The following is a 27390-nucleotide window of genomic DNA, read 5'->3' on the forward strand; positions in this document are numbered from 1 at the left end:
TAGTTTTTTTCTCTAGATCTTGTGCTGCTGTTTGCAATGCTGCATTTGTCACTTTTAGAATATATTATGCAATTACTGTGTAGTTTTGTATGAATACATTGAGATTGAGATATTAGGTTACTCTTTATTTTTCTATTTTTTAATGTTGTTGTTTGTTTTCTGTGACAGGGTTTCTTTGTGTAGCCTTGGCTATTGTGGACTTGCTTTGTATAACAGGCTGGCCTCAAGCTCACAGAGATCTCCTGTTTCTGCCTCCCACATGTTGGGATTACAGGTGTGTGCCGGCTAATATTAGGCTACACTTACAGTTTGGAAAAATGATAATCAAGTTATAAACCTTGTTTATTGTTGGTATTTAGTAGTTGCCCAGCTTAGTTTTGACTTATATTGATATGTCAAGTTTTAAATTAAATTTTATTTTATTTTTTAGAATTTTATTACTACTATTTTTTTAGACAGGGACTCACTTTGTAGTCCTGTGGGATTTAACATTGAATTGGCCCTAGCACTCTTAGACTACTCACTACATTTGTGTTGTGTTAGTAGCCCAGAGAGGGAGGGAAGACCATGCGATGATATTTCAGTGTACGGACTTAATCCTGAGACTAAGAGCTAATCTTCTGCTCTCTTAGACAGTTTGGTAAGGCGTGCTCAGGTGATTGCATTTTTATCATTCTAACTGAGGAGAAGTGATGCAGTTACTGCTGTTTCTGAGGGAGGGATCATTCTTTTTATGGCCTTTGATAGTAAGGTGTTCTATAGATTCTTCCAGGCTGGATGAGATAGGATTATTTTGTGAGTTAACTTTTTATAGCCTTGACATACCTTACTGAACTCATCCTTGATTTTAATTAACTAAATCTCTACCTTGTCTCCAATGTGGTGTAGGAGAACGGGTACCTGCTGGACTCGTGTATTCTGGGAGCACTAATGCTTCTCACTTTGGGCAGGTTGCATATCCTTTTGTAGTCTGCAAAGTTAGGAAAACTAAACCTGTTCTGGATAGATGTAAGGTACAAATAAGACAATAGGTTAAAAATGCGTGCTATTCCAGGTACTTTAAACTTTAAACAACAGGTACTTTAAACATTGTGCTTAACTTCTTAAATGAAACATTACCTTTCTTTTTTGTAATTGTTCAGTTTCCTAGGAGAACCCTATGCTTGCAAAACACTTGGTGTAGTGCTGACCTTTAGAGTCTGAGTGAGGGCTTAGAATGTAGATCAGTACTACGGTGTTGGTGTAGAATTTGAACCAGATACTAGAGATTGTTAAATAAACTATGAAGAGAAATGGCATTAATTTTTTATAGTGTTGTGCAACTGTTTTGTGTCTTAACTTTTACCAAGAAGTAATCCTCTGCTTTTTTTTAAAATAAAGAATCTAATAAGGAGAACCCCAGTTTACTTGGATTTTTGGAGTTTATCTCTAATGAGAATGAATTAATAAATAGATAAATGACCAAATTTGAAACATAAAAAGCAAGTGATGTCTTAGAAAATTTCTAGAAATCTAGAAAATAGAATAGATGCTATTCTTTGCCTAAAACATTTCTCTCTTCTAGTTTCTCTTGAGGTCTGATTGCCATAAAGAAGTGGTGCTGCGTATCTGTAGCCCCAGCACTCAGCCCCAGCACTCACCCCAGCACTCACCCCCAGCACTCACCCCCAGCACGCACTCACCCCCAGCACTCACCCCCAGCACTCACCCCCAGCACGCACTCACCCCAGCACTCACCCCTAGCACTCACCCCTAGCACTCAGCCCCAGCACTCACTCACTCCCAGCCCTCACCCCCAGCATGCACTCAGCCCCAGCACTCACCCCCAGCACGCACTCACCCCCAGCACTCACTCACCCCCAGCACTCACCCCCAGCATGCACTCAGCCCCAGCACTCACCCCCAGCATGCACTCAGCCCCAGCACTCACCCCCAGCACTCACCCCCAGCACGCACTCACCCCCAGCACTCACCCACCCCCAGCACTCACCCCCAGCATGCACTCAGCCCCAGCACTCACCCCCAGCACTCACCCCCAGCACTCACCCACAGCACGCACTCACCCCCAGCACTCACCCCTAGCACTCATCCCCAGCACGCACTCACCCCCAGCACGCACTCACCCCCAGCACTCACCCACCCCCAGCACGCACCCACCCCCAGCACGCACTCACCCCCAGCACGCACTCACCCCCAGCACGCACTCACCCCCAGCACGCACTCACCCCCAGCACTCACTCACCCCCAGCACTCACCCCTAGCACTCACCCCCAGCACTCACCCACCCAGCACTCACCCACCCCCAGCACTCACCCCCAGCACTCACTCACCCCCAGCACTCACTCAACCCCAGCACGCACTCACCCCCAGCACTACCACCCCCCCAGCACTCACCCCCAGCACTCACTCACTCCCAGCACTCACTCACCCCCAGCACTCACCCCTAGCACGCACTCACCCCCAGCACTCACCCCCAGCACTCACTCACTCCCAGCACTCACTCACCCCCAGCACGCACCCCCAGCACGCACTCACCCCCAGCACTCACCCCTAGCACGCACTCACCCCCAGCACTCATCCCCAGCACGCACGCACCCCCAGCACTCACCCCCAGCACTCACTCACTCCCAGCACGCACTCACCCCCAGCACTCACCCCCAGCATGCACCCCTAGCACTCATCCCCAGCACGCACTCACCCCTAGCACGCACTCACCCCCAGCACGCACTCACCCCAAGCACGCACTCACCCCCAGCATGCACCCCCAGCACGCACTCACCCCCAGCACTCACCCACCCCCAGCACTCACCCCCAGCACTCACTCACTCCCAGCACTCAACTCACCCCAGCACTCACCCCTAGCACGCACTCACCCCAGCACTCACCCCCAGCACTCACTCACTCCCAGCACTCACTCACCCCCAGCACGCACCCCCAGCACGCACTCACCCCCAGCACTCACCCCTAGCACGCACTCACCCCCAGCACTCACCCCCAGCACTCACTCACTCCCAGCACTCACTCACCCCCAGCACGCACCCCCAGCACGCACTCACCCCCAGCACTCACCCACCCCAGCACTCACCCCAGCACTCCCTCACCCCCAGCACTCACTCACCCCCAGCACTCACCCACCCCCAGCACTCACCCCCAGCACTCCCTCACCCCCAGCACTCACTCACCCCCAGCACTCACTCACCCCCAGCACGCACCCCAGCACGCACTCACCCCCAGCACTCACCCACCCCCAGCACTCACCCCCAGCACTCACTCACTCCCAGCACTCACTCACCCCCAGCACTCACCCCCAGCACTCACCCACCCCCAGCACTCACCCCCAGCACTCACTCACTCCCAGCACTCACTCACCCCCAGCACTCACCCCTAGCACGCACTCACCCCCAGCACTCACCCCCAGCACTCACCCCCAGCACTCACTCACTCCCAGCACTCACTCACCCCCAGCACTCACCCCCAGCACTCACTCACCCCCAGCACTCACCCCTAGCACGCACTCACCCCCAGCACTCATCCCCAGCACGCACTCACCCCCAGCACTCACCCCCAGCACTCACTCACCCCCAGCACTCACCCCTAGCACGCACTCACCCCCAGCACTCATCCCCAGCACGCACCCACCCCCAGCACTCATCCCCAGCACGCACTCACCCCCAGCACTCACCCCCAGCACTCACCCACCCCCAGCACTCACCCCCAGCACTCACTCACCCCCAGCACTCACTCACCCCCAGCACGCACTCACCCCCAGCACTCACCCACCCCCAGCACTCACCCCCAGCACTCACTCACTCCCAGCACTCACTCACCCCCAGCACTCACCCCCAGCACTCACCCACCCCCAGCACTCACCCCCAGCACTCACCCCCAGCACTCACTCACTCCCAGCACTCACTCCCCCCCAGCACTCACCCCTAGCACGCACTCACCCCCAGCACTCACCCCCAGCACTCACCCCCAGCACTCACTCACTCCCAGCACTCACTCACCCCCAGCACGCACCCCCAGCACTCACCCCTAGCACGCACTCACCCCCAGCACGCACCCCTAGCACTCATCCCCAGCACGCACTCACCCTAGCACGCACTCACCCCCAGCACGTACCCCCAGCACTCACCCCCAGCACTCACCCCTAGCACGCACTCACCCCCAGCACGCACCCCTAGCACTCATCCCCAGCACGCACTCACCCCCAGCACGCACTCACCCCCAGCACTCACTCACTCCCAGCACTCACCCCCAGCACTCACTCACCCCCAGCACGCACCCCCAGCACTCACCCCCAGCACTCATCCCCAGCACGCACTCACCCCTAGCACGCACTCACCCCCAGCACGCACCCCTAGCACTCATCCCCAGCACGCACTCACCCCTAGCACGCACTCACCCCCAGCACGCACTCACCCGCAGCACGCACTCACCCCCAGCACTCATCCCCAGCACGCACTCACCCCTAGCACGCACTCACCCCCAGCACGCACTCACCCCCAGCACTCACCCCTAGCACGCACTCACCCCGCAGCACTCACCTCCAGCACTCACCCCCAGCACTCACCCCCCCAGCACTCACCCCCAGCACGCACTCACCCCCAGCACGCACTCACCCCAGCACGCACTCACCCCCAGCACGCACTCACCCCCAGCACGCACTCACCCCCAGCACTCACCCCTAGCACGCACTCACCCCCAGCACGCACTCACCTCCAGCACTCACCCCCAGCACTCACCCCCAGCACGCACTCACCCCCAGCACTCACCCCTAGCACTCATCCCCAGCACGCACTCACCCCCAGCACGCACTCACCCCCAGCACTCACTCACTCCCAGCACTCACCCCCAGCACTCACTCACCCCCAGCACGCACCCCCAGCACGCACTCACCCCCAGCACTCACCCCTAGCACGCACTCACCCCCAGCATGCACTCACCCCCAGCACGCACTCACCTCCAGCACTCACCCCCAGCACTCACCCCCAGCACGCACTCAACCCCAGCACTCAGCCCCAGCACTCACCCCCAGCACTCACCCCCAGCACTCATCCCCAGCACGCACTCAACCCCAGCACTCAGCCCCAGCACTCACCCCCAGCACTCACCCCCAGCACTTGGGAGGCAGAGGCAGGTGGAGCTCTGTGTTTGAGGCCAGCCTGGACCACAGAGTGAGTTTCAGTACAGCTAGCACTACACAGAGAAACCCTGTCTTAAAAAACAACAACAAAAAAGTACTGAATAGAAGAAAGGGGGACAAGTGCTGAGATGTTTTTCTGATAAATGAATTTTTTATTGTGATATTTTTTCATTTCAGAAAGATCCAGATTACCTGAGACTATGGTTGGACAATTTTGTCTTAAGCTATGAACAGTTTTTAGATGTTGACTTTGAAAAGCTGCCTACAAGGTATGTAGAAACACTGTGGGTGAGGCTGTTAATTTGGCAAAAGGATTTTATTGAGGTATTATAAGAACAGCAGCTATGCCAACAGCCTTTATACTCCTGCATGACTGTTCTCATGACAAATGCTGCTCAGTGATCATAGCAGTGTTGCTGGGCAATAATATAGCTGCCTCTCAGAAACCTCTGCTTTGCTTTGGTGTGAGCTACTACCCTCTCAGTGGTATGAAATTCACTTAGTTTCTGACACCAGCTATTCAGTGTAGCACCAGAGCTTGCAAGTGGAAGACAGAGGCCTCCACAAGAATGCTTTTACGTCAGACAGTCATCCACATTTTTTTTCCCCCAGAGCTGAGGACCGAACCCAGGGCAAGCACTCTACCACTGAGCTAAATCCCCAACCCCCAAATTTTTTTATTGCATCTATTTATTTCCCTTCTTTCCTTCCCTCCCTCCCTTCCTTCCCTCCTTCCCACCTTCCTTCCTTCCTTCCTTCCTTCCCTCCCTCCCTTCCCTTCCTTCTTCCCCCCTCTCTCCTTCCCTCCCTCCCTCGCTCCTTCTTTCCCTCCTTTATCCTTCCTTCCTTCCTTCCTTCTTCTAGTGTCTTAAGTTTGAACACTTTGCTTCCTTGCCTATATCTTGCAGGGTAGATGATGTGCCTCCAGGAATCTCGCTGCTTCCTGATAATATTCTACAAGTTCTGAGGATCCAGCTGCTGCATTGTGTTCAGAAAACAGCCGATGGGTTAGAGGAGCAACAACAAGCCTTGTCAATTTTGCTTGTCAAATTCTTCATTATTCTTTGCAGGTATCTGCTATAAAAAGTAAAATTTTAGCATAATTATTACCAAAATAATAATAATACTCATTAGTGATATTTGTATGAGTCTTTAAGGAATGTGTATTATTTTTTTAGTATGATTTGTTAGCACACTGGAAAGCTGCTTCATTTATTTATTTGTTTATTTATTTGGTTTTTTGGTTTCTCTGTGTAGCCTTGGCCCTCCTGGATTCACTTTGTAGAACAGGCTGGCCTTGAACATACAGTGATTCTCCTGCCTCTCCCCCCGAGTGCTGGGATTAAAGGCGTACGCCACCACACCCAGTGGGAAGCTTCTTAATTATTATACTTAATTATAGAGACACTCTGCCAAGAATTTTAAATGTGTGCTGGCAAGATGGCATCACTGCTGCTAAGCCTGATGACCTGAGTTCCATCTCCTGGACTCAGGTGGTGGAAGGAGAGAATTGATTCCCTACAGTTTTCTCCTTTAGTCGCTCACCCACACTATGTCACACAGAGCCAGTACAGTGTACATGCATCTACAAAAATAAATTTTGACAAGTATAATAAAATTGTTGGTTAAAAAAAGAATAAATTTAAGTGTAATTTTAAAGACAGTGGCAGAAGTTTTTATTTTAGCAAGATGTGGTTATACTAATATTTCTGTATGGTTCTCATCAGTCACTGCTTGTACCTGTGTGCATACAAGCCTGCATATGTGTGCTAGACATCAAGATGTCAACCTTTTTTTTTTTTAAAGATAGAGTCTCACTATGTAGTAGTCTGCCTGGACTAGAATTTACTAGGTAGACTAAGCTAGTCTTGAACTTAACAGAAATATACCTGCTTCTGATTTAAGAGTGCTGGGATTAAAGGTGGTGGTGGTGAGACCACCTCCCTATTTTGAGAGTCAGTCAGTCTCTCTCTCTCTCTCTCTCTCTCTCTCTCTCTCTCTCTCTCTCTCTCTCCCTCCCTCCCTCATCTCCCCCCCCCCTCTCTCTCACTCTTCTACTCTTCTAAATGGTTTTTTTGAGATGGGGTTTCTCTGTGTAGTCCTGGCTGTCCTAGAACTTGCTCTGTAGACGCGACTGGCCGTAACCTCAGAGATCTGCCTGCCTCTGCTTCCTGAGTGCTCACATTAAAGCCGTGTGCCACCACAGTCTGACTTACGAGGTAATTAGTGGCCTTGATGAGTAGGTGATGCTGGCTGACATACATGAAAGCATGGGTTTGAGCTTCTTGGGGAAGAGTTGTAGAAATTGAGACATGCTTAAGTATCTTTTTATTACCGAATATTATTTCATACAAAGGTACCACAGTTTGTTTACTCTTTTACCTATGTTGAAGGATAGCTTAGTTGTTTCCCATTTGGGGCTGTTAGCTATAAAACTGCTACAAATATTTATTCATGTCTAGGTTTTATATGGGTATTTTTCATCCGATGTAGACAAATACCTAGGAACAGTAACTCTATATCACATGGTAGTAACATTTCTACAATCAGTGAATGAGGACTCCTGTTGTCCCCCATTTTTCCAGTATTTGATAGGCAATTCCTTTTCATTTTATCTACTGAAATAAGTATGTAGTATTTCATAGTTGTTCCTTAATGATACAAAATATTTAACGTTTCTTTTTTGAGACTGTCAAAACATTTTTGGTGAAGTCTTAACTAATTTTAAAATTGGATTGTGGAGCTGGGCAGTGTTGGTGCATTCCTTTAATCCCAGCACTTGGGAGGCAGAGACAGGTGGATCTCCGAGTTTGAGGCCAGCCTGGTGTACATAGTGAGTCCCAGGATAGCCAAGGCTACACCGAAAAGCCCTGTCTCAGAAAAAAAATCAAATCAAAACAAAACAATTGGATTGTGTTCTTATGTTTACAGATCTTTGAATATTTTGATAATATTTTCCTTTGGTAATTGACATTTTTTTATTGTTTCCAAGTTGTCTTTTTAATCTTTTAATGCTGTGTTTTGAGGCATAGAGGTTTTTAATGAGTGCCCCTCCCCAATGGAATATGCTTTTAGTTTTCTATCTAAACAGTCACCAGTCAGCCTAAGAGCCTTTAGATTATTCTCCTGTATTCTCTAATAAAATAGTTGTATTTCAGGGCTGGAGAGATGGCTCAGTGGGTGTGCTTGCTCTTTCATAGGACCCACAATAATTTCCCAGGACCCATACATAGGCTCACAATCATCTATAGCTTCAGTTCCCAGGGTTGTGATACCTTCTTCTGGCCTGTGAGGGTGCTGGATACACATGTGGTACCCAGAAGTACATGCAAGCGAAACATTCATACACATAAAGAAAACAAAACCCCACAATAGTACTCTAATTTAATTTCATTTGTCTCTAAGCTGTAACTACTTAATATATGTTTGATGTTATATTGATTAAATTATTATGTTAGACCTGTTAAAAATAAGACTAAAGATTTCATTTTGCCCCTATACTTATTTTATTCTAAATTCTCTTTCTTTCTGTGGCCTGTAATAACTCTTAGGAATTTTTAGTTCAAGTATGACTTTCAGGCAGATCTTTTTTTTTTTTTTTTTTAATTTATTTATTCTTGTTACATCTCAATGTTTATCCCATCCCTTGTATCCTCCCATTCTCCCCCCCCCATTTTCCCATTCCTCTCCCCTATGACTGTTTCAGGCAGATCTTTAAGTTCAAGACCAGCCTAGTTTACAGAAGGAGTTTCAAGACAGCCAGGCTACACAGAAAAATCCTGTCTTAAAAAAGAAAATTGTTGTTTATTCAGATTTTCTTTCTAATTGTGACCATGAATGTGATAACTTTCAAACTTTCTATGTTGGATCAGAAACTGAAAGTCTTTCTTTATTTAAATCAAATTTTAAGGGTTTTTTTTTCTTATTTTATTTTTTTCTGAGACAGAGTTTCTCTGTGTAGCCTTGGTCATCCTGGACTCACTTTGTAGACCAGGCTGGCCTCGAACTCACAGCCATCTGCCTGCCTCTGCCTCCCGAGTGCTGGGATTAAAGGCGTGCGCCACCATGCCCAGCTCAGATTTAAGGGTTTTGTTTTGTTTCCTGTCTGGAGGAGTGAGAGGCCGAGGGAAAGGAAGGAAGGAAGGTAAAGCAGCAGTGAGCGTGCTAGAGGATGCGTGAGAATGAGGTGTGACAGAGACACAGGCCGCGCTGGAGCCCAAGCCCAAACGGCCAGTTCTCATATGTGGCTTTACCAGTTGATGAGCTACATTTTGTCGATATGCAGATGTTTTAAAGCTTTAATATAAACTCCCTCTACTCCTTTGTCTGCCTCAGAAGCATGGTTTCAGAGGCTGCTGGCGTTACAGGTGGGCTATCCCTACTAAATGTATAGACGTGCTCTTGCTGTTTGTAAGACTAGTGATATCAAATACAGCTCAATAAAAACTTAGCTACACATTCTTTTCTCTTGGACTCATCTCTGTTCCCAGTACTAATTCAGATATAATGTCTAAATTTAATTTTAAAATATTTATATATTTTAATATATAACTGCTGAGAGAGAGAATTCACATTCCATGTAATTCACCCATGTAATATTTCATTTTTTAATAAAATAAAATTGTACAGTCAATTTCAGAACTTAATTCATCAGTTCATAAGGACGTTTCATTTTGATTACAATGTATATATATATAGTGTGTGTGTGTGTGTGTGTGTGTGTGTGTGTGTGTGTGTGTGTGTGGGGTCTGGAGGACAATTTGGAGGAGTCAGTTTTCTCCTGTGTCCCAGGGATCTAATTCAGGTTGTTAGCCTTGGTGGCAAATCGCTGTACACTGTGCCATCTTGCCATCTCCAAACATGTTGACTTTTATTTATTTGTTTGTTTATTTATTTATTGAGACAAGGTTTCTCTGTGGAGCCTTGGCTGTCTGTGACTCACTTTGTAAACCAAGCTGGCCTCATATTCACAGAGATCACCTGTCTCTGCCTCCCTGAGTGCTGGGATTGCAGGTGTGTGCCACCATGCCCGGTGGATGTTCAATTTTTAATCTCTTGAGAAAAAACTAGACCATTTCTCAGAGTAGCTATTATAATTTAAATCTCACCTGCTTAAATTTCAATTTTTGTACACCCTTACCAATGCTTACTCTGTGCCCTACTTTGTTTTATAGTGAACACGAGCGCGGTTTCTATGCCTGATGGTTTTGAACATTTTTCACATGCTTGTTAGTTATAAGTAGTACATTGTGAGGTACACACAGATTTCAGAATTTAAAAACCTTATTTTTAATTATGTGTATTTACATATGGCAGCCACTTTTAGAGAGGCCAGATGAGGATGTCAGATCCTCTGGGGCTAGAGTAACGTGGTAATGAGCCAGCTGATGTGGGTGCTGGGAACTAACTGAGATTCTGTGAAAGACCAGTATGTGTTCATAACCCCAGAGCCATCTCTTTAGTCCCTACCCAGAGAATTTTAAATGTTCTTGCATTAGAGAAAGGTATAAACAGCTAAGATGTCATCCTAGTTTAATTTAAGTTGTGAACTCTGTTCATCTACTGGATTTCAGTATGCAAAGTACTTTATAGGTCCGTGTCTCCGAACAGAGAGCTAGTAAGCTTAGCCTTTAAAAATAATGCCAAGGGACACTTAGGTGTCATGCATTAGCATGGTATGTGTCACTACTCAAGTACTTATGGGCTCTCTAAACAGGATGTGTGGCACATTCTCCTCCAATCTGTAAAGAGGACAATGCACCTTGTGTCATGCTCTTCAAGTACAGTTTACAAAACACGAAAGAGAAAGCAGAGTGAAGACACTAACGGTGCATGTCTTGTGTAGCGGTGACGTCTTACGCATCATTCCCTATTTTAATATCGTTGATATTTCATTTGCTAACATTTGTTCTCAGGATCCAAACTGAATATAGTAGAAATATATTGCGCATATGTAATTAATGTTATTCTTTTTATCTCCTAGGAATTTATCAAATGTAGAAGAAATTGGGACTTGCTCTTATATTAACCATATCATTACCATGACAACACTGTATATTCAGCAAGTAGGTGTGAAAATATTCCTTTTTGTTGCTTTTCGGAGACTAACTAGGATTTACTTTTTTAAAGAAGTTTAATATATTTTTTAAAAGTCTAATATATTGCTTAGTATTTTCAAAGAAGGTAGTAATTGAAAAGACAACTAAAATTAGTAATGAGTAACAGCTCATTTTATAAATCTTACATTTTCTTTTTTAAATGATTTATTTAATTTTATTTCATGTACATTGGAGTTTGCCTGTATAAGGGTGTTGCATACTTGGACCTGTAGTTAGGATAATTGTGAGCTTCCATGTGGGTGCTGGGAACTGAACCCGGATCCTCTGGAAGAGTAGCCAGTGCTCTTAACCACTGAGCCATCTTTCCAGCCCCAAATCTTATGTTTTCTAAAAGTAGACAAGTAGCTATTAATACATTGTTTTAATTTAAAATTTTTTATAGTTTTAAAAAATGATGCCATGTTTATTTTAAGTTTGAAGCATTTTATGTATCATATATCTTACTGAAAAACATGAATTTCAAAGAAGTTTGCCTAATTTAACCCCTGAGAAAATATATCTAGCCCATATGATTAAATGACTCTTACGGACTCAAAGGGGAAGTTAGGCTTGTGTTAATAAAAGTGACTTATTGTAAGCTGATAAATGAAACATGCCTTTAATTTTATGTTTAAATTTATTCTCAGTTAAAAAGCAAAAAAAAGGAGAAGGAAATGGCTGATCAGACATCTATTGAAGAATTTGTGATCCATGCATTGGCATTCTGTGAAAGTTTGTATGATCCGTATAGAAATTGGAGACATAGAATTTCAGGGTATGTCATATAAATTGATAATGTTGAGACTGAGTCTTACTATGTAGCCTCGGCTGGTTTGGAGCTTGATGTGTAGATTAGCTGGAGAGATCCACTTGGCTCTGGAGTGCTAAGAGAAATGTTAACACCTGAGTGTTGGCCTGAGACGATGGCTCAGTGTGCAGAGTAAGTGCTTGCTTGCCACATATGCATGAGTGCCTGTGTTCTGATCCCTGGAACTCATGTAAAAGCCGGATGTGAGAGTATCAATGTCTGTAATTATAGTGTTCTTATGAAGAAATGGGAAGTGGAGACAAGAAAAACCCTGGAGATTGGCAGGAAAGCTGAACTGGCATATGCAGTAGAAAGCCAATAGAGACATTCTCAAAATGCAAAAGCCAAGATTGATGCCTGAGGCTGTCCTTTGACCTTCATACACACAGCGTGTGCCTTCATTCCCACACGTTTGACACATCCATCATACATACATTATAAATCACAAAACAAAACCTTGAATGCCATAAATGTGTGGGTTTTTAGTGAGTCTTCTGTATGTGACTCTTAAAAGATCTCTATGAAAACAGTATGGAAAGATGCATAGTAGATCTACATATGGGAGTATAAAAACAATACAGGATCATGGACACTATTACTCACTATAATAAAGTTGACTGGGTAACAGAACATCAGTGAGAACTTCACACGATACCCTGAGAAAGATGCCATTGTCTCTGTAGTAGTTAGCAGTTCAACTATGAGTGCACAGTCCAAGCCTAACTGTGAGAAAGCACTAAACTAAATCCAAAATAAGAACTTCCTATTAGAGGGAGAGGCTGGTGCACACCTGTAGCCCATAGATGTACAGAATTTATGGGTAATTTCAGATATTTTCCATTTATGTTGTTCTTAATAATAGTAAATATAATTTTCAGGATATGGTAAAAATCTCTGTAATTTATTTATTTATTTTTCACCATTCCACTAGTTGAAAGTATTATTGGCCTTAATAGGCTTTATTCTCCAATCTCTTTATCACCATGGCTGTCTAAGCAACTTTATTTTGTGTTGAACTGTAATATTCTTAGTAGAAGCATGTATACTTTGTATTGGCCTTGTTAAAAATTATAGAAAACATACACAAAAACTCCTGGAATTTTCATTAAAAAAATAATGCCATCCCGTTCTGAATCTGCATCTTTAAAATGAGGGAACTTAAAGATCTGGACCCATTGTAGCTGAGTAAAACATCAGTAAAACACAGGTCAGTCGCCGGCTTCTAATGTCCCCAAGTAATATTGTCATAGTCTTAGCTGTCCCTTGTCAGAACTGCCATGCAAATTCTTCCACAGATTGGAAATATAAATGCTGGCTTTTAAATTCCCAGGTATTTGCAAACTTAACTTGGCTATCACAATGCACAATTAAAAAAAACATTCTTTAATTGGTAACCACTTAGGTGGTTTTATTTAGCATGCAACCCAAAATTTGAATGTTAAATTTGTTTATTATTGCTTTTAAATTGTGCCTTCTCTGCGTGCTCTGCGTACTCATGATGTAATTTGTTACTGACTTTTCTAACGATAGACGGATCCTTAGTTCTGTGGAAAAGAGCAGACAGAAACACAAACCAGCTTCTCTCACGGTGGAGTTTGTTCCTTTCTTTTATCGTAAGTAGAACCCTAATTTACTTTACTTTGATTTTGATCAACTTTGATTACTGTTATTTTTCTTACTCTGATTCTGACCTTAGTTTAGTTTGTGAGTTTATAAGATAAAGACTGCTAAAGAGTAAAACCACTGGGTGAGTTAATTTGTGTTTGGTTGTGATTATGGTTTTCAGTTTGGTTAGTTTTCTCCATGTTTCTCTCTCTCTCTCTCTCTCTCTCCTTCCTTCCTTCCTTCTCTCCCTCCCTCCCCCCTCTCTTCTTCTTTCCTTCCTTCCTCCCTTCTTATTTTGGTTTTTCAAGACATAGTTTCTCTGTGTAGCCTTGGCTGTCCTGGATTCGCTTTGTAGACCAGGCTAACCTCAAACCTCACAGATGAGAAGAGAGAAAAAAAGGAAGCTACTTAAGGGGCAGTGCAGAGAAGGGGAGGAGACAGTTTTAGAGCCAGAGAATGAGAAGGAGCCATAAGATTAGAAAAGATTGCTGGAGTTTGAGGCCAAGCAGAGTAATTCAGGGGCTGAGAGAGAAGCCAGATTAAGTAAGTCAGCCAGAGCCAGAACAGCTGAGTTGAACCAGCCATCCCAGAGCTCAGAAAGAACAGGAAAGGGTGAGCTTATTAAGCAGTAAGTCTCAGAGGCTGAAAACATTCTAGGCCTAGGTTAGAATGTATGGAGGCTAGAAGCTTCCAGAACTAGGCCTAGGTTAGCAGGCAGGCAGCAAGCCTCCAAGACAAGTTACCTCAGGAGTGTAAAAGTTCTTTTTACAAGACAAAAATAGCCTTGTTTGCTCAGTGAACAGCTGTAGTACATACCCTGTGTCACTACCCATAGTGGTTGACTTTACCCAGCTAGTCAAATGCACATACTCATAATAAGCTATGATTGGAATTGGCCTCACTTTGAAGATACAGGACAGGAAACCAACAATCCAGTACAGTAGTATGATGCTTCTGTTCAGCTGCCTAAGACTTGTTCTTCAATTAAAGGTGTGGTACACGCCTTTAATCCCAGCACTCAGGAGCCAGAGGCAGGGGGATCCATGTGAGCTTGAGGCCAGCCTGGTCGATAAAGTGAGTCCAGCACAGCCAAGGCTACACAGAGAACCCTGTCTTGAAAACAAACAAACAAACAAACAAGAAAGAATTGTTCTTTAAGTCTGTCATATAAAATTATGAGGCCAAAATGGAATGAGATCCACCCCGGTTTAGAAATACAGTGTCCTTAGAAGTCTTAGACCTTTGTCTGTGTAAATTGTGCACATATTTTATCTGAAAGCACTTCATTTTTTTCTTATAAATAATATTTGGTTGTATTGTCTATTGTTATTAGTACATAGAAACAGTTTTTTTTGTTTGTTTTTCAAGACAGGTTTCTTTGTGTAGCCTTGGCTGTCTTGGACTCACTTTGTAGATCAGGCTGGCCTCAAACTCACAGTGATCCACCTGCCTCTGCCTCTGGAGTGCTGGGATTAAAGGCGTGTGCCACCACGCCCAGCCCCTAGAAATAGTTTTTATATATTGATCTTATATTCTATGACCTTGCTAAATAAATTCACATCTAAGTTGCAGTAATCCTTATGCTGTTCCTTAAAGTTTTATATGTATATTGTCATGTCTATAAAATATGCATCCTCACTTTTCCTGATGTCCAAATGTTAGTTAAACCTAGCTTTGCATTTCAGGACCTACATGTTACGGCTCTGTTGGATATTTTTTCATTTTATATCTTGTGCAGTTTTAAAAATTGTATTTATGTATGTGAACAGGTACTCCTACCATTGTGCCTGTGTGGAGGTTATAGAACAATTCGCAGGGTTTGATTTTTCTCTATCCACTGTATAGTTCTTGGGGATTGGCAGCAAGTGTCTTTGTGTACTGAGCCATCTTGCCAACCCCTTTGTGTAATTTTAAATCAGGGTAATTGTTCTAGTATGTTTTGGCTGTTATAATGGAATACTTGAGACTGTGACTTAAACAGTTTTATTTTCTCATAGTTTTAGGGAGCTTGACATTGTAAGATCAAGGTCCTAGCATGGTTTGGATTTGAGAGAGGCTTCTGTGGCCTACTGATGGTTTCCTCCTTGTATTATGCTCAGATGTTAGAAAGACTGTTACCTCTTCTTACATGAACATCAGTTTCGTTGTTTTTAGGCATTGGCTTTTCTGATCTTACCTAACGTTAATCAGCTCTTCACAAGCCCTGTCTGCAGTGTAGCCATGTGAGTGTGTAAGTTCAGACATTAGTGAATGAGTTTGGGAGGGATAGTTCAGACTATAATATTCCATCTCTGTCCCATCCCCCAAGTTCATGTGTTTATCACATGCAAAATATGTTCATTTTATTCTGGCAGTCCAGAGCATCTTAACGTATTCCAGTATTGGCTTTCAATAGTCTAAAATACAAAATCTCATATATGAGCAATTCTCAGCGCAATCACATTCCTCTTCATCTGTGAACCAGTGATAGGTACTTGCAAAATACACTGGTGAATCAGGCATAGGATGCAGACTCTTATTCTAAAAGGGAGTAATTGGAAGGAAGAAAGCGGTGACATGTTTTAAGGTGTCATAAAATCTGGAAAGATAACATTCTATTAGACATCCAGTTTATTTAGCTATTTATAATTATTGTATGTATCTGTGCATGACATATGTGTGTGGGCACGCATGCCATGGTGTGCATGTGGAAGTCAGAGACCAGCTTTGTGGAGTTATTTCTTCCCTTCTACTTTTACCTAAGTTCCAGGGATAGGACTCAGGTCATTAGCTTTGTACAGCAAGAGCCTTTACTGGCTGAGCCATTTGCTGGTCTTTAAAATAAATTATATAGGGATTTTTACTTCTTCTTTCTCTGAGTCAACACTCACGTGTTTGTCTTTGTGAGCACAGTCTTGCTCCTGAGGCTCTGAGTAGGTCGTCCTGACCCACTGAAACTGTGGTGTAGTCCTCTAAAGTCAAAGCAGTCCAACAATATGCCTTCATTTCCTTCTGTTTCCTCTGTTCTCTTTAATTTAAAATGGTAATGTCTTTATTGATATAATTCCACCCTTATTCTGACATGATCTGAAATGGCTAATTAAATCAGTAAGTCATAAGGTCACTGGAGTCTTGGCCTGGACTCCTTGTCTCACCAGTTCTCCATCAAGAGTAGAGATGAGACGCAGTGTAATATGGAGAACTTATTGGAGAGTGGAATTCATTCTCAATAGGTTGAGTGACGTCTGCCATGCCAATCTACATTTTAGGAAGGTTGTATGCTGTTTTCTAAATTCTAAAGCAAGAGGTTTTTCTGAGGGTCTGTGTTGTTATTTAAAAAAAAAAAAGAAAAAAAAAAAAAGAAAATCCTGGGCTGGAGAAATGGCACAGTGCACTGTCTACTCTTCCAGAGCTCCTGAGTTCAATTCCCAGCAACCGCATGGTGGCTCACAACCATCTATAATGAGATCTGATGCCCTCTTCCGATGTGCAGGTGTACATGCATACAGAACACTGTATATGTAATAAATAAATCTTTAAAAAAAAGAAAGAAAGAAAATCCCAAATAGTCGATTTCACCAATAAAGACTCAAGAGCCAGATATTGGGGTGAAAGCCTGCTAGCTCAGAGAGGCAGAGGAAACACCCAGCTGACCTTTTTATTCAGCCAACATCCCAGAAGGAAAAAGCCCTTTTTCCTTTACCACGCTGTTTTAAAAACTCTTCAACTCAATGTCTTTTCTACTTCCTGTACTTCTATCTGTCCTCTGGACTTCCTCTCACTGTCTATTGTTTTTTCCCATGTTAATTTTCTGTCACCCGGTTGCTTGCTCCACTTCTTGTCCTAGGATTAACTTTATTTAATCCTGTTTACAGACTGCTCTTGAATAAAGGAGTGTACTAGGCTGAGCCACACTGCAACTAGAAACAAATTTTCCAGTTCACAATCTCCAGGTTCACAGTGTAATCAAATATCCTACAACAGGGCTATGACCGGGTTGATAGACTTGTTTAGATGGTTTCCTGTAGGAGGGAGCAATGGCATGTCCTTATTGTTATCAGAGTGTCTCTTTCTACGGAAAAATCTTTAGGTGTTTAGAACGTTTTCAGCCAGCTGTAGTTATCTATTAATGCTCTTTTAGGGATGCCAGGATACCTCTAGGGCCAGAGATAAGAATCAGATCTCATTCTTCTCAACAGTCACTAAAGTCCTGCTGTTTCAGACCTTTGTTTAATTGAGTTCTAACCTGAGAGTCCTCTAAGTCTGTCAATACCTAGTTAGCTATCTAACCAACCAACTACCACCACCACCACCAAGGCTTGAGGCCCTAAAATCATTTCGGAGGGTAACAGTGGGCTAATCTGTCTGCTTTTGACTGATGGAGGTTGTAGAAGGGTTTAAGGTCTCTAGTCTTAGTGACTTTCAGGCCTCAGAGGATAATCAAGGGGATCCAGAAAGGAATTAGATTGCAGGACTACTTGAGGGTGGGTTGGATGTAAATAAGAGGGAAAAAAAGTAAGACAGTGGTTAAACACACAAGTTCCAAAGACTTAATCAATTAAATGTTAAGAATATAGTAGATATGGTCCATTTTGTCATTAAAAAAATCTAGAGTTCCACTTCCGAAGTTATTTACTGAATGAAAAAAAAAAAAGAAAGAAAAAAAAGGAAGGACATGACTCCTCTTAGGTGTGGTGGAGGAGATGGTTTATTGTAGGGAGAGCATAGCCACAGGCATCTGGAAGGGTCCAGAGTGATCATGGCCAGACTGTGCTGTGACAAAAGACCAGCATAGCCAAAATGGATGATTATATAGGGAAGAGCAGCTAGAGGATGTGCGTGCTAGCCCCCGGGCTGGCGAAGTTTAGGGTAGGGGCAGGGTATGCCAGCCATTCCCTATAACTGGTAGGGGCTGAGGGATGCAGGGAGAACCTGGTGGCCAGTTCTGCTTTGGTATGTTAAATAGGCACCTCATCTGGTGGTCCTTGGTTTGAGACTTTACATTCACCACAAGGGGAGTAGTATCCACATAGATTGTGCCTGTGCTTTGTTGTTGGTTTTTTTTGGGGGGGGGGTTGGCTTTTTTTTCAAGATATGGTTTCTCAGTGTAGCCTTGGCTGTCCTGGACTTTCTTTGTAGACCAGGCGATCCGCTTGCCTCTGCTTCCCAAGTGTTGGGATTAAAGGCTTGCGCCACCATGCTTGGCTTTTTTTGTTTGTTTGTTTGTTTTTTTATTAAAAATTATTTTAAAATTTTATTTGTGTTTGTGTATGCTTGAATGCTGCCACAGTGTGCTTGTGTGGAGGTCAGAGGGCAGCAGTTGGTTCTCTCTGACATGGGGGATCAAACAGCTTGTTTGTCTTGGTGGCAAACACCTTTTAACCTACCATCCATCTCTCTGGACTTTGAACCATTTTTTGTATGTAGTGTAGATAAGGTGACACCAGGCATATACATAAAATAGCCAACCTTAATAAAAGCACAAGTGCCTCTTGATGGGTGGTGAATGTGTTTAAAGCAGTGCTTTTGTACAGTTGTTCTTTTTAAGAAATCAATTGTACTTTAGAATTAAGAGATATTCCCTGAGCTATATAAGCAAGCATATGTAATAAGAGTTTTAATATGCGAAAATGACATTCTCTACATCTGTAGATGGAATAAAAACTATTTTAAGCAATAAAGATTCTTTGAAGATTCACTAGAGAGATGCACTGCATTGTATTTGAGGAGAAACATTTCTTGGTGACACTGGGGGCTCCCCCTGCTGCTGGGGATGGTGGAGTAGGAGTACCAAGAAAGCACAGAGAACAAAGGAAAATACACGTGTAGACTTTGGAGGGGAGAGGGTCTTCGAGTATAGCAGTTGAGTCAAGATACTAGCTAGAATATTAGGCAACTCAGAGTGCCTTGGGCCTGGCAGTAATCCTATTGTTGTGGCCTCCATGGGCCTTCTACTTGTTTGCAGTTTAGCAAAGGTAGGTTGTGACTGATCTCTGCAGGGGCAGAGTCAGTCATCTGACAAAAGCTAAATGGTCATACCATGGAAGCACCTAGGTTCTAGTCTAGTTGTAGATAGGTAAATTAGCAGGATAATTAAAGTTTTTACTTTTTGATTCCTAGACTAAACTTGTTAGTTCATCCTAAGAGCAGTCGCTTTAAAAAAAAAATCATTTGTACTTTAGAATTAAGAGAAATGAAAAGATAGTGCCTCAGAATCATTAGTGCTATTAGGAGCTGGTCAGCAGCAAGCCATTCTGATGCATCAAAGACAATAATGTTTTCACATAAGCTGAGACCCGTCCTAGATATATAGCAGCCAGTATGGATTAGTAGTTTCCAGTACTAAACAGCTTCCTAACTTAAATAGCTTTTGCTAGTCATCTATATATCTTTATCTCAGATTTGAGAATGCCCTGATGCCTGCGTGACATAACCGTTGTGAAAGGAGTACTGGAGAGAGAAGGCTCAGCTTATCTCCGCACTGTGCTCTTCTCCTCATGCTTTGAAAGATCTTGTGTTGTCTTTATTGATTTCAAGTTGAATTACCTAAGCATTAGAGAAATGCTATGCAATAGTCAGGTTTGCTTTTTTGTTCGTTTGTTTGTTTTTGTTTTTAAATTCTGAAATCTTTATTAAGGCAGCATGATAGAAATGTGCCATCGGCCCAAACCTCGTGGCCTGAGGAAAGACCTGTGTCCATAGGGCTTGCCCACTCTCCAGATAGCTCAGTCACCTCTGCAGCACCCATCCCTTCTTAATCCCTCTGCTGGGAGATGAGGTGGAGGGCTAAGGAGAGAAAGGCATGGTCCCATCCCAGGCTATAGCAGCTCCTGGGCCACAAAGCGCTAGCAGAGGGGAGGGAAACAGCAACTGCCAGGGTTACCACTCCTTGTTGGGTACAGGCCTCACTGTACCCTCTTACAGTTGTAGTCAAAGCAGTAAATTAAAATGACCATCAGCAGGCCCCAAGATCCCTCAATCACAGAAGCTAAGCAGGAAGCAGCTGGGAGTCTGGATTGCACGGTGGCCATCTTAGGTTGGGTCTTCATGCAAGTCTTGGCAGGATGCTTGAAGGACCTGAATCCAAATGCAGTGACCCTAGGAGGGACACCAACCACCTTTGGAAGGTCCTGGGGCGTTTTGGCAATTGAGAAGATAAAGAGCCTCAGAAGAGGGACTCCAAAAGGAATGCTGGTGTATGGATTTTACCTCTCTGAATTTCTCTGACCAGCAAGACCCAAAGCAGCCAAAGCTGGTCACGTGGGATGGAAGAGGAACCGACTAGCCATGCAGACACCCTCATGACCAGCCAGCCCCTTAGTGCACACTGTGGGGATAGGCAGGACCTGGCCTCTTGGGCTTTGTAAGGGGAAGAGCCCCCCTCAGGCGTCAGATGCGGCAGGAATTGTTCCAACAGGCAGGGAGGGGGTGGCAGGGACCCCTCCTCTGCTTGGTGGCCACCTGAGGAGGCCTATCCTAAGCTATAGGTGGATGGCTGTGACATCAGTGGGAATGCTGGTCTGATTGGGCCCCTTGCTGCTAGAGCCCCAGGGGGCTTTAGGCACTGGACTGGAGACCTTCTGACCAGCTTCCCTGAGGCTCTCCCTGAGCTCAGCTTCGATCTGCTCCTGACAGGCACGCAGGCAGTCCACTTCAGTGCCTGTGATTCTTGCCAGAAACTCTTGAGCTCATCTGCAGACCTTGCACTGCAGCCCCAATGCTGCCTGTGGCAATCATGGATGGAGGATACATTGCAAAGGTGTAATCTGTAGCACAGAGGGCCAAAAAGGTTTGGCATGCTTTTTGACCAAGGCTTGCTGGTCACTGGGCAGAGAAAGGCGATGCAGAATGAAGACCAGGACCTCCTATTCCGGCAACTGCCAGGGAGCCACAGCTTGGTCTGTATAGTTGCAAAACTTCAATAGTTAGGGGCGTGGTTTCGCACAGCTTGGAGGACAGCAACGGGCAGATGGAACTCAGAAGCTGCAATTGCGCCTTTCAGGTGGGGACGCAGGACAGGTAGCGATCCAGGCAGTTGATGGCCAGAGGGAAGACATACATCTCCAGCATCCAGCACGCCAGTATCTTCCGCGTGTGCGGCTCCATCTCCTTTTGCACTCACTGGAAACAGGAGGCTCCTGGCACATGCTCTCCTCCAGGCAGAGCAAACTGCAGGACACGCTGGGTCCCCCAGCAGCTGCGGGACGGTCCAGGCCCAGCGCATGCCTGGTGCCCTTGCAACACAGCAGCTCCATCCTTCGAAGGCTCACGGGTGGGTGGGCGAGAGCGGGAGTGTGGCCTGGCGAGTCCTCGGAGAGGCAAGGCACGTGAGGGAGAGCGCGGCAACAGTCAGCTTTAAGGCAGAAGCCAGCTCTAGCACAATCAGTGCAGTGTGGCAGTTGTCTTTAGTCATTACCCTGAAGAGGAGTATCTACTGTTGAAGTCCAGAAGGAGCTTTTGTCTTCTGTATTGTTATGAGCATAGTCTTGGGCCAGTATAAAGAGCATTTTTGTTTGTTTTTTGGTTTTCAAGACAGGGTCTCTCTGTGTAGCCTTGGCTGTCCTGGAAATTACTTTGTAGACCAGGTTAGCCTCGAACTCACAGTGATCTGCCTGCCTCAGCCTCCCGAGTGCTGGGATTAAAGGCATGCACCACCATGCCTGGGTATAAAGAACATTTTTTTATCTTTTATTTTTAGTTGTTAAAAATTATATTTAGTTATTTTATTTTACTTGTTGTTTTACTTGTTATGCATGGCATACTTGCTTGGTGCCTGTAGGTCAGAAGAGAGCATCAGATCCCTTAGAAATGGAGTTACAGGTCTAAGAGCAGCAAATAGTTTTAACCCTGAGCCATCCCAAGAGAACTGATTTTTATCTTGAGTATAAAAAGACAGACTGAGCCAGGTGTTGGTGGCACATGCCTGTAATCCCAGCACTTAGGAGGCAGAGGCAGGCAGATCTCTGTAAGTGCGAGGCCTGCCTGGTCTACAAAGTGAGTCCAGGACCCTGTCTCCAAAAAAAAAAAAAAAAAAAAAAAAGACAAAGACTGGCCAGAACCAAATACAGAGAGCTAGGGATAGCTTTTTCTAAAACTCTTTGTTTTATTATTGAGAATTTCATGCACATGCAAAATAAAATATTATCATATTTATACCCGTTTTCTTCTCTCCAGCTCCTCCCGTATTTCCCTTCACAAATTTGTCTTTTTTTTTTTTTTAAATAACCTGCTAACTCCAGTTAGCGGTCCCATGTGTGCAGCATAGCAGAGTTGTTCATTGGAGCATGGGAATAAATCACCTCAGAAGGAGTTTAGGCCAAAAGCTGTCTGAAATCTTAGGAGGGCTATTGGTAATACTGTCCTTTGGAGAAGCTGAGTCTCCAGGCATAATTTTTTGAAAGTAACTTTATGATCTGATTAGAGTGCTCCACCTTTTCAGAAGAATAAGATCTCTAAGAGCAATGGAGATCATATCAAATTCCCAAAGATTTGGGTGTAGACTGTGTGATTTGGGAAGCAAATGAAGGCACATTATTATTTGAAGAGCTCTTGAGACGCCAAATGGAGGAATATTTTCCAGAAAGAGGGCTTCAGCTATTTTAGTGTCTGTCTGGGCAAGTATCATCAATATCTAGTAAGGGATAGTCTGCCGTTTGGCTGCTGCATCTCCTCTGTAAGTTTCTTAAAGTTTGCTTATGATTTCTTACTTGATGGCCCTTTAATAGACTGCTGCTATTTCAGCCAGCAAATGTATTGTCTTTAATGAAGTTAGAATCTGAAATCTGTAATTGATGAGACCGTCTTTAGCATTAAGGTAAATTCTTCTTTCAGAGGGCAGTGTGTGCGTGCATGTATTTCCAAGAAGGAGTTCCGAGTTGCCCATTTGCTCAGGTTAAGTTCCAGCACAAGTTAAGCTGCTTCTTGTAACCAGCTGTATTGATTTCTGGGTGGCAGAGATCAGGCTTCTATGATATCTATAAGGAGAAATAGCACAGCTGGTTTATTGTTCATTTCTCACATAAGAACTTCTGTCAGTAAACCATATTATATCTGTGAGCTTTGAGTAAGGTAAACGTGGGTCTCCCTTTCCCTGGGTGGCTCTTGGCCACCACCAGTCCACGAACGCAGGAGGAACAGAAGGCGAAGCACAGGGCTCGGAAGGCCTTTGAGCATGAGGGAGAATGACCTTTCTGGGAACCACTTCAGGGAGATAGTTCAACTTTATTTGGGGGAAACAAAGGCTTTATAGTCCTTGGGGAGAAGTGCGGGGGTGGGGAGAGGGGCGGGCGAGGCGATTTCAGGATAGTTGTACATAATTGGTTAGAACTAGGCACTTCAAGGATGCCTGTTTTGCAGTTGGCAGCTCCTATCATATGAAGGGGAACACAGTACCTAATTATCCTATAGGGGCCGGGAGGGGAGAGCTAGTAGGGAGCTGTGCCAAGGGCCATATATCAAATGTGGTTAGGAGCCTAACCTAAAGACGCTCTCCAGATGAGGTCAGGCAGAGGGGCAGGAGGCCCAGCTGGGGAGAGGGAGTCCTCCATCTATCGCCGAGCTCAGAGTGGCTATCCAGACTGGGAGGACTGCAACCTCAAATGGCAGGGTCCTTCATTAGTAAACCTTATTTTGGGGCAGGAAATAAAGTAGAGCAGTTGAGGTGGAGCACTGTTGTAAAAAAATTCAAAGTTACCAAGTAATCAGGCTTGGTAACATAAAAGATTACAAGTGGTGCACACCTGTAATCCCAGCACTTAGGAGGCAGAGGCAGGAGGATCTCTGTGAGTTCAAGGCCAGCCTGGCCTACAAAGTGAGTCCATGACAGCCAGGGCTAGACAGAGAAACCCTGAATATGTAAACTAGTGGGAGATATGGGGTTTGGTAGAGAGGTTATTTGGTATAAAATGTTGTAAACAGGTAGTTGAGAGCTCAAGTAAATTTAAGGGCTTTCTCTGTTAAGAGAGCCATGACAGGTACTTTTTTTGTGTGTGTGGGTGCAGGTGGCAGGGGGACGTGTAGGGTCTCTCTAGATAGTTCTGATTGTCCTAGAACTCAGTAGACCAGGCTGGCCTTGAACTCACAGAGTCCACCTGCCTCTGCTTCCCACGTTCTGGAATTAAAAGCTGTAGCTACTGTTCTGATGCATCCTGCAGTCAACCCTTGGGCAACTGACTCAATTCTTTTTGGGCTGTTTTTTTTTGTTTGTTTGTTTGTTTTTTGTTTTTTTGTTTTCTTTTCTTTTCTTTTTGTTTTTTGTTTTTGTTTTTGTTTTTGTTTTTTTTTTTTTTTTTTTTTTTGAGATAGGGTTTCTCTGTGTAGCCTTGGATGTCCTATTTATAGACCAGGCTGGCTTCGAACTCACTGAGATCTATCTGCCTCTGTCTGGGATTAAAGGCATGTGCCACCACTGCCTGGCTTCAGCTCTACTTTTAAAAAATATCCTTTATACTATTTCTTTTATGAGTTTCCCCATGGGTGAATAAAACACACATCTTACATTTTAGTGTAAGATTATACAGTTATTCTGTTTACCTCATCTTTGTAGATTTTTGCCTTCTCGTGGAATTTTAGATTATCTTGTGAGATTGTTACTCAAAGCAAGTGCTATATGTATATTTGGAGCACCTTGTGTAACTTTCTCCATTCCAGGATTCCACTTTGCAAATTCCAGTTGCCCTAGCCTCTCCTAACATTGATTCCTGGTCTCTGAACTCAGTAAATATCAGTGGTCTTTTAGAGTCCTCCCATCCTGTGCAGTAATTCTGAAAGTATTTCTAAAAGAAATCTGAAATAATTCCTGAGTTCAACATGTTTTCCTTCTATATATAGCAGCTCTCTGACCTGATTTCTGGGACCTATTTTGTTCGTTTTTATACTGTTTAAAATAGGAAAGTATGCGTATAACAGTTATTCCATCATAACTGTAATGGTTTAAAATTTTAAATTACTATTTTCTGTTAGTACATTTTATACTTGTATTTGGCAGTGTTATGTATAACGTTGGATATCTGTCATTATGTTGCTGTGTAAGGGTGTAATTAAGGCAAAACAGTATTTATAATAGGATTTTAAAAAGAAAGGACAAGCAAGGGCTGGGCAGATGGCTCAGTCAGGAAAGTACTTGGTGTGCAAACGTGAGGACCCACACAATAGCTCATGGCTGCAGTTCCAGTGGTCAGGGGGCGCAGTCAAACAAGACCACACGAACCTGTCACCCTGCCCTAAATCAGTGGGGAAACAACAGTTTGTCAGTTGAGAACTGGGAAACAAAACCTGGGAATGTAAGTCAAGGAAGACTGGTTAAATAAATGTTCATCATGCTGATTTTATTTTATTTTTTGTTAATAAAGATGAATAAGGTAGATTATCTGTTAAATTACAGTAATATTCGTAATGTATTAAATTAAGAAACTAAGTTCCACATTTGCAGATGCAGCTAACTGTAGCTTGAAATCATGCAGTGAGAAAGAAATTGCAACTATACATGTACAGACTTTTTCTTGTTTTGTTCTCTTAACAGTACAGTGTTAGAGTTACTTACATATTATTTACATCATTTTAGATAGTCTAAGTAATCTAGAAATAGTTTAATGTATATTAGAGGATTGGCACTGGTACAAGCAACTTCTGCATCATCTTTATTCAGGCGCTTGAACTCAAATTCATGCCTTTTTGTATTCTGAGGTGAAGATCCTGGAAACCAATATTCCCTGCATTCCTGAGAAAGACTGTGTATTATACAGCTCTTTTTTCCTGTAAAATTCTTTTTAAGGTAGAAGAATGTTGGTAAATTGAGGAAGAGGTTAAAGGGAAACTTTTCCTAATTGTTTTGTTTTTGGCCTTAATTATTCTTTAACATACACATTTATAGCATTTAAAGATAGCAAAATGTTTCATTATGCTGAAACATCTAGGTGCTAGAAGTTTAGAATATTGATCTTTAGAGTAGATTTAGGAAATCTTTCTTATTTAACGCTTTCATTTTGTAATTCACCAAAGGGCCAGCTGTTAAGCATACAGAAGAGATTTTAAGTTAGGACTGGGGTAAGTTCTAGTTCTGTCACTTAGTGACCATGTGACTTCAGAGGAGATAGTAACCTACCTTACAGTAGCTTATTCATGACAGAGGGGGTGAAGTACCATGGGAGTTAAGGGAATCGTGACCCCGTTTGTCAGCCCTGCCGCTTGACAGGTTAGCCTTTTCACATAGTTCTTCTGTGTCAGTGTCAAGCATTCCTTAGACATGCATTGTGTTCTGAAATAGACATCTTATTTATTTGTTTATTTGTGTATTATATTCACAGAATGTTTTCAGGAAAGTGAACATCTCAAGGAAAGTCTTAAGTGTTGCTTATTGCATCTCTTTGGAGCCATTGTAGCCGGTGGGCAGGTGAGGACAGTGTTGAAAGTTAATGTATAAGTTGTAGTTAACAGCACAAAAATCTCTCTGTGATTTACTTAATGCAGTCTGTGTCTTGTATAACGATGCTTGAAATAACTTTCAAATTTATATTTTATTTAAAATTGCACTTCCTAAAATCTTTCATAAAAACTTAAGTAACATTAATACTGACAATAATACTGGATGAATATAGATTGGACGAGTTTTGGTATTATAAGTTCTTATTTCTCTTGGCTTTTAGTTACTTGTTATTATTTTAAAGTATAGAGGAAATTAGCCCTATCTTAGGCATGAAGAAGTAAAATGCTATGCAGTTTGATTTCCAACATCATGAATTCAGTCACTCTGCTGT

General features: G+C 43.6%; 1 protein-coding gene and 1 pseudogene across 1 annotated transcript in view; one reads left to right on the top strand and one right to left on the bottom strand.

Annotated features, from left to right (window-relative positions):
* Nbeal1 (neurobeachin like 1) overlaps positions 1-27390 on the top strand; it is a 147238-nt gene that overhangs the window by 12313 nt on the left and 107535 nt on the right. Inside the window, 6 exon segments of the mRNA XM_051153879.1 lie at positions 5324-5415; positions 6055-6216; positions 11130-11211; positions 11892-12019; positions 13583-13665; positions 26941-27026. Of these exon segments, the coding sequence (XP_051009836.1) occupies positions 5324-5415; positions 6055-6216; positions 11130-11211; positions 11892-12019; positions 13583-13665; positions 26941-27026 (633 nt within the window).
* LOC127196316 (G1/S-specific cyclin-D3-like) lies at positions 21118-21891 on the bottom strand (annotated as a pseudogene).

Source organism: Acomys russatus, chromosome 12, assembly GCF_903995435.1.
Source record: "Acomys russatus chromosome 12, mAcoRus1.1, whole genome shotgun sequence".
Taxonomy (NCBI): Eukaryota; Metazoa; Chordata; class Mammalia; order Rodentia; family Muridae; genus Acomys; species Acomys russatus.